At 39.5% G+C, this 15466-nt stretch overlaps 1 protein-coding gene across 1 annotated transcript in view; it reads right to left on the bottom strand.

The window, feature by feature from the left end:
- TBC1D22A (TBC1 domain family member 22A) overlaps positions 1-15466 on the bottom strand; it is a 233518-nt gene that overhangs the window by 208208 nt on the left and 9844 nt on the right. The window contains 2 exon segments of the mRNA XM_015413497.1: positions 5227-5406; positions 15092-15432. Coding sequence (XP_015268983.1) covers positions 5227-5406; positions 15092-15432 — 521 coding nt within the window.

Below are 15466 nucleotides of genomic sequence, written 5' to 3'. Positions count from 1 at the left end.
CATCTGTAGGCTCAAACGGGAGGAGAAGAGCAACCCACATTCCCAAGGTGAGAGTTGGGTTACAGCATACAGATACTGACATCGCTCTGGGGTAGGAGGTGCCCTCCCCTTGTGCCAGCCAACAACCACAGAGAAGGGAGGAGGAGGAGGAGGAGGAGGAGGAGGAGGAGGAGGAAACAAGAACTTCCCAGGCATGCTTTGAGGTTCCTTCACAGCAATGCTCTGGGTTGCATTGTGACTAGTTCTGGGGCGGAGAGCGGGGTTTTTAAATATCCCTACCAAGGAGGAGATCTCTCTCTGGGTGTGGACTGATCAGAAGGAGCAGGTCGCTGTGCCAGACTGGACTCCACAGGGGCCATTTTCTTCTGGCCATGTGGTCCCCTCAAAAGCTGCTTGGAGCTCCCAGGTAATGAAGCAGTCAGACAAGCTGGTAACTTTCTAAGATTAGAAGTGCCTGCTCTATCTTTCCATCATTAGGCCATGTTTACAGCAGGGGAAAGAGGATGGCATTTATGACTTATTTTATTTTGAAATGTGTTTGCTGATCTAGTGCTGTGCTTAAGGATGCTTGCAAATATTTTCTTTTTGATAAACCCCTTTTGACTTTGGAGGCTGGTTCTCGGTCTCTGTGCCACCTAGTTTTCTCCACTGTTTGGACATGCTAGTGCAAGAGGAGCCCCTGGGTTGGGAGGAAGCAGTCTGTGTGCATGTGGCTATTTCTCCAGGGGAGCCCCAGCATTGTAATTGGTCCCCATGGTAACCAGTCTCTGGGTAGCGGGAGACACTAAGGCCAGATCTCAGAACCAGGACGGGGAACTGGGATTCCTGTTCATCCCAGTGGGAAATCCCTAAAACAAACAGGTGGTGGCCAATGCTCCCTCTAAGCTGTGGAGTCTTGTGAGCAAAAATTCTACTTTGTGAGCTACCGGCATTAAAGTTGCAAGCAAGCAATTTGGCTACTGCATAAATCAGTTTGCTCTGGGGCCATCCTTCCTGAGCTAAGACAAAAATGTGTGAGCCGGAGGCTAAAAAAGTGTGAGCTAGCTCACACTAACTCAGCTTAGAGGGAACAGTGGTGGTGGCAGTGAGTACCCAAGTGGAAGGAAGCAGTAAACTTCTCCAGGAGCTGGCAATGCCAAAGAGGGGTGGGCAGAGCAGGGTCTGGAAGTCAAAGCGGGCCTGTTCCATCACACCAGGTAAACAATCTCAGGTAGGAGAAATGTTGGAATAAGACACTAAGAAACTGCCATCAGAGTACATAATATCAGATCAACCAACAGACTGATTGGGAACAAGAAAGCATCACACGCCCATATATAATCAACTGAGTACAGCATACATAATTAGCACAAACATCATAGTACAATTACAAGCAGATTTAAGATACTGCTGGGGGCAGGGGTTGTCTAACACTGGGGATCATTCCAAGATGCAAGGGTTTGTGCTGTTAATATATAATTGTTTGCCCACCCACCAACCACATTTCCATCCCCAAAAAGGTTATATAGGACTTTCGTTTGGTATCAGTAGCTTATTAGTTTTTTAATTCTTTGAGGACAATCAGACTATTGTACATATAGTAGCATGCCATGAGTCACCACTAAGGTGACACACATCTTGCCTTGGCTTACTATTATATGAAATGGTTGCCACTTTCTCCTGAGCCCCAACTCTGTGCATGCCAGACAGGAGCCTAGTTCCATTCTTACAGGGCTCCAGAGTAGGCTCGAAGTGGCCGCACAACTCTCTGCTGCCTCCTCCCGGTTCCCTCATGCCTGTGAAACCAGCAGGGAAGAGAAAGGAGTAAAAGTCCTTCAAGGAGGACTAGCATAGCTTCTGCCCTGTAAGAGGTAAGAACAAGAGCATGTTTTCCACCTGACCTTCTGCATGGGCCAGAGAGGGCTAGGAGTCAAACCTTGCGTCATTTCCAGAAGAGATCTTACAGAAGTAGCCTACAAAAGCAGAAAACACCTCCATCCCATACAATTCACAGAGAACTTGCAGGAGGGGCACTGACCACTGGAAAGTTGATGAGGAGGTACGTGCAGCCCAGAAACTAGCAAACCAGAGCTTCAGTGAGGCAGCTGCATTTACAGATCCCTTGACTATTATTCAGAATCCCTCCACTCCATCTAACTCCTGCAGGCAAGCAGGAGCATATTGGACACATAACTTATGGGAAAAGTTCATAGTGGGCTACTGCCAGTGGGGGGGTGAACACTAGAAACCAGGAGCAAGTGGAGCTATGAACTGGTTGCACTGCCAGAACTGCAGGGGATCATTAGCTCAGACCTGGTCAGTGGCACTAAGGATGTTGGCTCACCCACTATTTATTCCTGAGGGCCAACACCCCTTATTAACAGTACTGAGCTGGCTGGCCCCTGCAGTGCTAGCTTATAGCATGGCGCTCAGTTTGACTTACTCATGAGCCACTCTAACTTTCCAGCTCTCCCTGACATTCAAACAAGTTTCTCCCAGCACTTTTTAAGGCTTTTCTTCATAATCCCAAGAGCTGGATAAGGCAGTTTCTGCACTTAGGTCTCTGATATTACTGCTTCATCGTCCAGTTCCTCCATTATTGTAGTGCCTGCTGAATACCACTCTTTGTCCCCCACTGCTCTATATTTTACTAGTGTCCAAGTTTGATAATTAGCTTTACAGTTGTCCTAGAAATCAAAGGGGAGAGTAAGAAAGACATCCAACAGGAAAACTGGAGAATGCTATAAAGTATGGCTGAGAATGAGAAGCTCAGATGGAATTTTGATATCATAGGTTTAACCTGGCAGTAAAAGTAGCACCAATTTCAGATTGTGACTGATATACAAACTGTACAGCCAGGGAAGGATCAGAGGTGACAGGGCAAAGAAATGACTGATTTAAAAAAACACACAAAAAAAACAGCCAGAGTACAGAATGAGAACTCAGAGGAGCTAAAAATAAGTAAAACCATTTCCACTGCTCAGATTGAAGATAAAGTGAAGAGTAAGGAATGACAAATACTTCTCCAACAGGGAGAACATGTAATAGGCACTTTAAAAAGAGGAAAAAATACATAAGGGAAAACAAAGCTTGCAGGACAGCAAATTTAGATCCTCAGGTTGTCACAACAAGGAAAGCAATATATTAGTTGAAGTTTTGTTGCTATAAAGAAGTAATGCTAGAAGGAGGAATCATCACCTCAAAAAAGGTTTGGATTCTATAACCCTTCTACCAAGTTTCTCTCCAACACAAAAAGGCTTTCCTCCATTAGAAAAAAAGTCATTCTCCATTAGAAGAAGTCTTTCTTGCTTGAAGGAAAACTTAAGCAAACTGAGTCATAGGATCCAACCCAAAGCTTCTAAGAATTTAGGAACACATAGGTTGGGGGGGCAAAGGACTACAAATATAACACAAAATAGAACAGATAATGTGTATTTAAAGTCTGTCAAAATGTGTCTATAAATATTCTAAAAATGAAATACAATCAAGGCACAGAAATACATGTCTGCTAGTTTCAACAGATTTCTCTGCCACTGAGCAACACAACTCTCTCTGAAGACCTTCTTGATGCAAAAATAATAAATAGCTGTAGGAGATAACTAAGTTCTCTCCAGAGCATGTCCATCAAACCACAGAGATTGTGTATAACCCAGCATCTCCCCCCTATTCTTTAAATAAGAAAAGAGCTTATCATCTTTGAACCTTCTCCTAAAAGCAAGACGCCTCAGTAGTATGTTTGAATTTACTAAATTACCAATCCCATTTTGGGATTTCTTCAGGGTTCTATCAGCCATGATTTTCATTATTTACACGAGAGCTTTGAATGACACCATCTGTGGAGAAACGCCATTTTGTGGATGTAAGTTGGTGTGGGCTAGATAGGAAGAGGCCATCAAACTGGAGATAGGCCTGGGCCTAGTCTCCTCCTCATTCCCCCCTCCCCTCATGTCTCCAACCAGCAATCTGGGGGCAGCTCCCTAGAGAGGACAAAGAAGTCCATCAAGGTTGTGAGGAGATCTGTCCCAGAATGCTGCAGGAGGGAGAGCCAGTTCCTAGGAGGGAAACTGCTGTTTTACATAGTGGAGTTTGGGGCGGGAAGGCAGACTATTGCAGACTATCAGAAGTCAGTCAGTCTGTGAGAAGTCTGAAGCCAGTCAGACTTTTGGTTGGAATCTGCAGGAGACAGAGGCCATGTTGGGAGACAGGCTGATCTAACCTTCCCCAGTGGAATGAAGCAACGTGCCTGCCCTGCAGACCATCTAGACAGGGTATGAGTGTAGAGAAGGTAGAGATGGAGCGGTTTTGTCGCCTTTATTTTGATTTTTCAGTTCAATGTTAATATGCCTGTAAATAGTTATATGCTTTCAAAATAAATCCTTTTAACTGTTGAAGAAGTCCCTCTGTACCACATAGTTCCCCCAGCTACTTGGGTACTTTAGGGGTGGGTCAGGGACTCCCTGAGAACAGGGGGCAAAACAGTCAGTTGCCAACTCTCCAGGGGAGTCCCAAAGATTGCCAGGAAGCCCTGACATGGGTTCCCAGTAAGACCAGAGGAAGGTTAGGAGGCTGTCCCACCTAACCAGAGCCCAAGACAGGGACGGGGTGGCAGCAATACCCGGAGGCAGTGGAGAAAAACTGCCCCTTCGGGTGCCAGGTCAGGCAAAGGAGGGGTGGGCAGAGCAGGGCCTGCCAGCTGACACAGGCCTGTTCCGCCACACCATCTAAAGTTGTAGGGGGTCATCGATATGCTGCTGCATACTCCATTTATTAACTGTTCAACTGCTTGTCCTCCATTGGTTTAAAAAACCACTTAATTCAAAGATTTACCAGGAAAATTTGTGTGTTTGACAACATGGTTTCAATGGTTTAATATATTCTTTAGCAACTCCAGGTTATGTATGTGCTTTGGACTCTCTGGTCCCTTGGGGTACATACACATGTGCGCATGCACATAAATACTATAGGCAAGATATACGTCCCAAAATTTTGAATGCCAGAGACTTGGAAAGATGGCTTACCCCTGAGTAACGACACACAATAGCCTCAATAAGGCAGGTCACAAAACATCAGCAAAGAATCACAATTTAAAACTGTGAGAAAAAAGATGAGCTTCACGTGCACAAATACACATTTCACTAGGCAACAAATTCTATAGCCTCACAGTTACCAGAAAGTAGGCTCTGCTACATCATGTCAACAGTGTATACACATAACTTTTAAAAGTTGACTTTTTTAACACGTACTTACCAAGATTTGTATTTGGGCCAGCAAGGAGTTGCCTGAATTTATCCAGTCGCGATGCCTCTCTTTCAGACAGTACAAGACCACCTAGGGTATTATGGTCTGCCACTTTCCCCACCAGAGCAACTGCTGAGGACTGTGGAAGTGATTGAGATCTTGGCATAGAAGCATTTTCACTAGAACTATCTAGAGAGGAGGAAAGTAGTGAAAATTAGCCTCACCTATTTCAGTTTAACCGGAAAAACAGACAACCTGGAGCAATAACCATACAGAATAGTAACCTGATTAATAATTAGGGAGCAACTAATCTTATGAACACTAGTAAAGCTAGGGAGATGTAGACTGGACTAATGTGTGGATGACAGATCACTGGGCGTGTCCTATCACCCACTCTAATTTTTCTAAAAAAGGAGAATGTAAAGAAAGAACAAACACATATTACGTATTGAAAGACAAGAATCTTAGGAAACATGAAATACATATAGTCATCACAGAGGAAGTATTTCATTATATTATTTTGGTTCAGAAATGGACCAAAAAAAAAAAAGGAGACCTGTCTTGCCATCATTCCAATAAGAAAGTCATGTTTGTCAGTAATTGGGTGATAAATATTCATATACTTTCAGAACATTGATATGGATGCTTCTTTCCAAATTATCTGATATCATGGAGTAAATTTCAAGGCTGAGTAGGAATTTTATGCCAATTATTGTGAGAATATTAATGTCTAATAGCACACACAGTATTACAGGCTAGGTTCAAAGGAATGGACATTTCCTGCATTACCCTCTGCCCATCTACACACACACACACACACACACACACACTGAAACACTGGCTCCAGAGTTCAGGGGACCTACAGGAACAGCATTGTGTGTGAAGATCCACACTTTAAGAGAAATCAGAAATCCCCCCACTTCCAGGAAAAGCTGGCAAAAAAATCAGTAGTGGCTCCAATCCTCTAACTTCTTGCTACTTTAATGTTTTTCCATAAGGCAAGTATAATTTGTCTAATCAACATATGTGCCTGAAAAACCAAAAGCACACCAGTTATGACAATAAGGAACAAGGAAGGAAAATGGTGTCTGACTGAGAGCACTATTTCATTAGGTGCTCTCCTGCTCTCTCTGCACCAAGGGCTTAAAAGCCAGGCAGGGTTGGAAAACAACCCCAGCCCCCCCCCCCTTTCTGCAACTAAGGGGAGCTCCAGTAAATTGTCCATGGGAGACTGGAGGATTTTGCATCTCCTTTAATTAGTGGACTTCAAAGTCTCCTGTCTCCTGTAGTGTGGTTACTATCAAGCAACTGCAGAGAATTGCTGGCTAAATAACGAGTAAGTCTACCCGCCTAATTAACTTTTATAAATAATTCTCTAACAGAACTAACTTAAAGCATCATTTCGAAGCTCTAGATATTAACTCCTATCAAGAACCAAAACTTTATCTCCCTGCTATTTTATTTTCTTGGCAACACTGGAGACTGCCATTAAGATTTGCTGCCTCACACTAAAAATATTTATTTCTTTTTGAGATACTCATTTCCACTCCTAATTGGACTTAATTGGACTAAGCAAAACCAGCAAACTTCTGGTGTTACAAAGAACCTAATTGGATATAACCAACTGGAAATAAACTAGTATCGGAGACATGCAGCTATTTCCCACCTTCTTCTTTTCCTGGCAGCGGCTACTCTAAAACCCTGTGAATCTATTGTTGGAAGACTGTCATCACTCTGTGCTTTGTTTGTCTTTGGGCTCTGCCACTACATTACTTCCTTGCTTTTTCTTTCTCAATACCAAACTGGATTTTAAAAGACTACATTCTCTTAATTGGATTATAATTTAACTATAATTCACCAAATGCCAAAAGAAAAGAGATAAATATTGACTAAGAATTCTTTTCCATACCAATCACTCCTTGAATTATCACTTATTTGGAATATTTTAATATTTTTCTCTTCTGAGTGAATGTAACATCAATTAGGCAAAATAATTAAGATTTTTCTGCCATCTGCTGGATAAAATTGAAATTGGTTAAGACTGCAGCTGACCAGCATACTATTATTTCGTCAAGGCTATAATTGTTTAAAAAATCATTTTAATTGCTCAGAAATGTAAATAGAAAACTTGTACTATTATTATCTATTGGTTGAATAAAAGGGGGGGAATGGAATGAATGCAAAGAAGAAAATATTTTTGGCCAATGAATTTATTTATTATTTTTATTAATTTCAATTTATATCCCGTCTTGTTGGTGCAGCACTGGCTCAAGGCGGCTTACACAGTTAAAATACAATAGAACCAATAAATACAATAAAAATTCACAAATAAAAGACAACTACACAAGGTGCTAATATATACAGATGGCGGCGATATACAGATAACTAACTATACATGGTCTGATAAGGAAGGGCCATGTCCAGCATAGTAATATAGGGCCGTGGTTCAATAGTTCTTTTGCTCAACCTACAATGGTTCATTCATCAGTGGCGGCTCCTAATCGAAGGCCTGGTGGAAGAGCTCCATTTTACAGGCCCTGTGGAACTGCAGAAGGTCCCACAGGGCCCAGATGTATTCTGGGAGCTCATTGCGGGAGCATTTTGAAAATATATTCTGAAAACTTTTTGTACTGTCTATAAAACATAAACTGTTTCTTTTCTTTTCTTGTTATATATGTAATTGTTATGTAAGCATAGTGATACTGAATATCAATTTTTGAATTTATAAACAATATTAATAATCAGTTTGTAGTGGTTGCTTATAAAACCTGAACAAGAAAGTTTAAACAAATCATCAATTTTATAGTGATGTTCAGACTGTTTCAGACTGTTTCAGACTATACCAACTTCATCATGCGGATATATGGAAAGGCTATATAGAGTGTTCCACCACTGAAGGAAGTTAGCAAAACTGAGGAAGATGGCAGCTGGAATGAGATCAACCAAAAAAGAAATTAGCTCAGAAGAAGACACTGATATTATTACTGAAAAGTTAGAGAAATCCCTCTCTTGAAAAATCAAAACCTTGGCAATCAAATTCAAACAAGAGAACAGAGGTTTGTTAACTCAACTTCAACAATGTATCAACGAAGACATACAAAAAATAAGGACTAGGATTTCATCTGGACTGAAAGAAATAAGCCAGAAAATTCAAGGAAACAAACAAGAAATTAAGACAAAGCAAAAAGAATATGAAGGAAAACAAGACAAAATTGAAGCTGTACAACACCAAGAAAATTCTTTGAAAGAAGCAAATCAAAGAACTGAAGTTTTAGAAATAAAACTTAGAAGCAACAATCTGCGATTTCACAGTATCCCAGAATCCCTTTATGACCAAGATTTACCAAATGGATTCTGAAACTTAATACAAGTTTATCTGAAGGTACAAACTGATTTCCTGGAAATCGAACAAATATTTAGAATTAATTCAAGATACGCAAGTTGAAATAACTTACCAAGAGATATATTGGTCTGTTTCACTCATAAAAAATCAAAAGATACAATTTTATTACAACACAGGAAAGAACAATTTAAAATTGAAGGACAAACTTGCAAACTGAACAACGCTTCATTACAACCAATTTCTAATAAATTCATGGAAAAATGGGAACCCATACTAGACTTTCTTACAAGAGAAGAAGTTATACCTACATCTTGGTCTCAATACTACAAATGGTTATGAAACCGCCTCACTCTAAAGACTGCATAATTGAAATTAAAACATACTAGGTTAAATGTATACCTGAGGATGTCATGACATCTCTCCAATTACTATAGAACGATGTATGGTTCTATACTCACATACCTTTGATATTTATAACATGTTGTTATGAAATGTATTGTAATCACTTCACAGAAGACGAATTTGGGGGATTCCCCCACTGTTGTACGTGCACTGTTTACAATTTGTATGTTGCTATCCTACTTAAGTGTATTTTACTGTATTTCATACTGATAGTTATCATGATTGCACATGAAAATTTGGAATAAAAATGTTATTTAAAAAAAATTGAAGGACAAGAAATGCAAATATTTAAAGATCTTCCGGCCAGGTACAATTAAGAAAAGGAAAGAATTTGAAAGTCTAAAAACAAGTGTTTTAACTTTTTATGTAAGCCGCCCTGAGCCTGCTTCAGTGGGGAGGGGAGGGTATAAATTGAATAAATAAATAAATATAAATAAGTGCTCAACATTAAAATATAAGATAATGCTGGAAAATTCCCTCTGCTTTAGAAATACTCCTGACAAAAGGTAAGAATACCAACACCAGAACAGGCAGTAGAACTCCTGAGAGAACTGACAGTGAATGACAGCAATCAAAATTCATGATCAGATGACCCTAGGCCCTCACCCAAAGAGAGGAAGGAGAGACAAAGAAAAAAAGACAAGAACAATAAAGAAAAGGGGGGAATGAATGAGTTCAGAATATTCTCTGTGAATCTGAATGAATTAAATTCGCCATCTAAACAATCAAAAACCTTTAATCAATTGACGAAATTCAGAGCAGATATCTTATGCATCCAAGAAACCCATATCAAGAATAATCAAGAACATTTATTAAATTGTAGATTGGGTAAAATGTATGTTGCCTATACATGAACTAAGAAAAAAAGGCATAGCAATATATATCAATAGTCAATGCCTAGAAGTCCTTGAAGAATTAAAGGACCAGAATGGGACATATTCTGAAGATCAAACTACCAGAAGGGCAAATTTGGAAAGTAACATCAATATATGCACCAAATGAAAATAAGAATAAATTCTTTGAAAATTTCTACCAAACACTATTAGAATTCTACAAAGGTGAAATTTTGATCTTTGGAGATATGAATGGGATCCTTGATCCTAAAAAAAGACAGATCTAAAAATGTCAGTGGAAAACTCCTAAAGAATGTATTCAAATACCCAGCAATGTTAGAAATGGAAGATAAATGGCAAACCCTTCACTCAGATGAAAGAGAGTTTATGTACTTTTTGGACAGACATAAATAATATTCAAGAATTGACATAAGCTGGATATCCAAAACTTTAATTACAAAAGTGGGGAAAGCAGAGATTTTACCCAAGACGCTAGCGGACCACAACCCAATAGCATTAACTTGGAAGAGTGGGAGCAAGAAAGAAAGAAAGATGGAGATTAAATGATACACTCTTACTACAAGATGAAGTAAAACAACAGTGCAAGACAGATTTAATAGAATATGTCAATACTAACAATACTAATGAAATTACAGAGTCAAGAATATGGGAGGCCAACAAGGCTTATATCAGGGGAACCTTATTGGCAATAGCCGCAAGAAAGAAAAAAGAAAAACAAGATTCCATAATGAAAATAATAGATTGCAATAGAGGTATTGTAACAAGAACACAAAACCATTGGCATTAAGAAAAATGATGAAACAATTAAAGAGCCAATTAGATCTGTTGAAAATAGAATGCCGAAAAAATTAAAATACCTAAAACAAAAACATTTTGAATTTGCAAACCAACCAGGAAGATATCTAGCATACTGCTTAATAAAGGGAAAGAGAAGGATACGAGGAATTAGGAAAGGAAATCAAATATTCTATTCAGAGCAAGAAATGATGGAACAAATAAAATGATGGAACAAATAAAAACATCTTTAATCTCTACAAAGAAGAAACTATAGATGAGGAAGGAATGGAAAAATAAAACACTTTTAAAAAGACAAAGCTCCTGGACCCAATGGTTTGACAGCAATATACCACAAATACTTTGAAGATATATTAACATTACCGGTTCAAAAAGGAATGAATTGGGGGGGGGGGGAACCACCAACCTGGCGAGAGGCAAATATAACAATAATACATAATGAAGGGAATGATCCATTATTACCACAATCTTACAGACCAATCTCATTACTAACTGTATAAGATTTTTGCAACTATAACAGCAAAGAGGCTAAGAAAGTGCATCCCAGAACTAATCCATGAAGATCAAATCGGATTCATCCCAAAAAGGATATATGAAGGACAACATGAGATATCTTCCAAATGTGACTGACTATTCCAAGAGAAAAGACAGAAAAACGGCATTTATGTTTCTGGATGCGGAGAAAGTCTTTGACAATGTTCTTTGGCCATTTTTATTGAAAGTATTACAAAACATGAATTGTGGAAATAAATTATTTAACTTGACTCAAAGTAATGGGAAAAATTGAGATAGTAAAGGGAATCCGACAAGACTGCCCGATATAGTTATTATTTATTCTGGCAATGTAAATATTGGCCAATAAAATCAGACAAGATAATAGGATTACTGGAATAAAGGATGATAAGAATACAAGATGTAAAGCTATGCCGACGATGTTGTCATAACAGTAACAAACCCAAGCAGTGCTTTGAAACACACAATGGAGCAAATAACTAGATTTGGAATTCATTCCATATATAAACTTAACAAAAAAACCAAGATAATCTTATTAGATACAACCAATAAAGAACAAGAAGATATACAGAAATTAACAGGATGCACTGTTACTTAAAAAACAATAAAATACCTGGGTATCTATGTAATAGGACAAAGAAAAAAATTATCCAAAGGCAATTATCATAAAGTCTGAGCAAGCATTACCAAAGATCTGCAAAGATGGTGAAAACTGAAAATGTCATGGCTAGGCAGAATTTCTGCTATTGAAATGAACATTTTATCAAAGTTGACATTTTTGTTCCAAAGGCTACCACATGATATAGAAGAAAAGGTTTTTAGAAAATGGCAAAAAATGATAAATAATTTTGTATGGAATGGAAAGAAACCAAGAGTAAGGTTAAAATACTACAGGATAAAAATATAAGAGGAGGTACTGAATATTAAATTATACCACCAAGCATCTGCATTGGTTTGGATTTCAGATTGGATTATAAACCCAAATGAGAGGAACATCAAACTGGAAATAGCTAATCTGAAGGAAGGAATCCACAATGATTTATGGATTAAGAAGTCATAAAAAACCATTCAAAAACAAGATGGCAGCCATATTTTGAGGGACAGATTACTAAGAATATGGTTTCAATGTAAAAATGGATCAAATCTGCCCACTTTGCCATTGACATCTCCAATCAATGCTTACTGTGATCCAAGTATATAAAAAAAAACACCTGATCATATAACCTACAATTACATGATGAGACAACAGAAAATTAAATCCTGGCAAGATATCTAAATATAAAGATATCTAAATATAAAGAAAAAATAGCAAAAGAAGGAGGTCATTTAAGAGAGAAAATGGCTTATGAACAACTAATTACAGGAGATTTAGAGCATTTATTAGGAAAAGTATAAAAAATGGTATTGCAATATGAAACAGAAACAGAACAAGTGAAAAACTATGATTAAATGGATGGAAAAAATTGGAGAATACCCCTACGAGAAAGTGGGAAAACTTATATGGACTAAAAAAATTAAATTTACTGAGTCTCAAATGTTAAGGGAGAATTGGTATAAAATGTTTTTAGATGGTGTGTTACACCCAAAGAGATTGCATAAACAATAAGACTTAAAATGGAAAATGTTGGAAATGTCAAAGTACAGATGCAGCATTTTATCATATGTGGTGGACAAGCAATAAAGCAAGACAATATTGCATCAAAATCCATGAAGAGACACATAAGATATTAAAATCTAAGTTTGCTATTGCTCCAAAAAACACGTTATTAAATATTTTTCCAAGCAACATTACAAGAATGCACAGTGAATTATTCAAATATATGGTAACAATGGTAAGGGTGATTTTTGCATCTCAATGGAAGGCCAAAAAATGTCCAGAATTGATGGACTGGAAAAACAAATTGATTGAGTATGCGAAAATGGCAAAATGAACATCTTAATTTGCACAACAAATTCAGAATTTCAAGAAAAATTGAATTTTTAAAAATTATAGAGTGGAAAACTAGGATTGAATTGTTAAAGTGGAGAATGATTAAAAAATAGAAGCAATATGTGTTTGTAATAATGAAATGTTAGATCTGAAGTAATAAAGACAGAATATAGATATTAAAAAAGAAGTGAAAGTGTATATAAGTAATTTTAATAAATAAAGTTCTGTTTGATAATTGTAATAAATAGAATAAAATGTAATTAGACATCTCTCCTTATATATAAAAGGGATTTGGAGTGGCTTCTGTCCTATGGGGTCGCGAGATTGCATGCACTCCCTCAGCCATTGGCCCATCGGCTGCCACTCAAGACTACTGCCGCGCCATTGGCTGGGTGGGGGGGGGGGCAATGGCGAGATGGACAAGGCTGGGCACCTTGGACAGCCGGGCCTTCGCTCGATCACCTTTCCCCCCTCAACCACCATGGTGAACGCCAGCAGTGAGGCCTACTGAGGCCCCCACTCGCCCGCCACCACAGCACCCAACCACACAGGGCCCTCCAGCCGCCCTGACCCACCTTTTCCCCCTCAACTGCCACAGTGGGCAGGGGGAGGCCTGCTCAGCCCCCCCTCACCCACCACCACACCCAGCCACATGGGGGCCTCCAGCTGCCCCTGGCCCACCTTTCCCCCCTCAACCACCACGGCGGGTGGGGGGAGGCCTGCTCAGCCCTCCTGGCCCACCACCGCACCTGGCCACACGGGGGCCTCCAGCCACCCCACCCCACCTTTCCCTCCTCAACCGTTGCGCTGAACACCAGCCAGGAGGCCTACTCAGGCCCCCACTCACCCGCCACCACAGCGCCCAACCACACGGCTCTCTCGGTGCTTATGTTTGTGTCCATGAAAGATGGTCGTTCATGTATAACTGTAGTTATGTATTGCATGTGTGTTTTTTGTTTGTTTGTTCTCATTTGTTGGCAAAAATTTAAAAACTATATTCTGACAATAAGGGACCACAGTGAAAGCTCAATTCTGAGGGCCATGTATTACACTAGAAAGCATAATGAAGATTTCAATCAGTAGTGGGAATGTATTAGACCAGAGGTTCCCAAACTTATTTGGCCTACCGCCCCCTTTTCAGAAAAGAAAATTACTCCACAGTCCCCTGGGATCTACCTTCAAGAAGTGGACAACAAGATGCAGTTTGTGGATCTGCACCTGGATCATTCCAGCCCACCTGGATCGTTCCAGTGCTCCCGAGGGGGTGGTATTGCCCACTTTGGGAACTAGTGTAGACAATTCTGAGAATTACTTTCCTCCTCACTGCAAAAGTCTTTAAAGGGACCAGTTGGTCAATCTACAAGAGCTTCCCTATTTTTCTTTGCAAAACAGTGAAGTAGGAAGAAGCACACCTTTCGGAAAGTCTTCTTCCAGGTCCAACAACATTTAAACTATAACCAGCTTGGTTTTTTTGTTTTTTGTTTAATCTACTTATAAAACTGCAGAAAAATCCCATCACTATTACCCAACCATAAGAAGAAGCCTAATCTCTTGAGCATGCCTGCACAGAGTTAAGAGGTATCTTGAATCCTGAGTACGTTTCCTTTAAAGTAAGCCCTAATGGATCCAGGGAGCTATAACCATAACTGTATATAGGACCTCAGAGACACAAGAAATCAGATGCGGACAGATGACATGCCAAGCTTGTTACTGTTCAGCAGCCTAAACCATTAACGTGGTCTTTGCCAACTGCTTTAGCTAGATCCTCTGAGAAACTCATATCACTAAGACAGTCAAAAGCCACCGATTTGCCACCACTGGCTTACTCTCATAGAAATTAGTAAGATAAAGCATGGTTGACCTGTCTTTCAACTGTTTTAAAGTGTGTACTAGAGATGCAAAGTGATCAATTTAATTTCTTTTTAAATGAAGGTTTCTAGGAATTTAAGGGCCTCTGAAAGAACACACAAAAACACATATACACTACCGCATTCAAACAATTTTAAGAGGCAATGGAGCTTCTGAAACCTCATTTACCTGCAGAACTCGCTGTGTTGCTGTCACTGACAGACTTAACCAGCCTGCTGTCCCCACACACTGCTGGGGGAATGTCCGGAATCTGAGGTGGGCTTTCCTTCTCCACCACCTGCCCCTCCTGCAGCTTGTGCTGCTCTTGTAACTTGCTGTGATTCCGAATCACACGGTGAGCCGTTTCCATGACTACATCAGTATTAAGGCTTTCCGCAGCCATCGCCAAGAGTTCATCATCATCATCTCCAACATCCCAAGCATCGCTGGTGTTGCTCTCAAACTCTTGGAAGGTGCTAACTTTCTTAAGTTTCACTGGAGTGGTTGGTGGCTTGGATCCTGGTTTTAAGCTGTTTTTAAATACACAAATATTTGGTATTGATA

This window comes from Gekko japonicus, unplaced genomic scaffold (genome assembly GCF_001447785.1).
Source record: "Gekko japonicus isolate JY-2015 unplaced genomic scaffold, Gekko_japonicus_V1.1 scaffold168, whole genome shotgun sequence".
Lineage (NCBI taxonomy): Eukaryota > Metazoa > Chordata > Lepidosauria > Squamata > Gekkonidae > Gekko > Gekko japonicus.
This window is presented reverse-complemented; position numbering and strand designations above follow the sequence as displayed.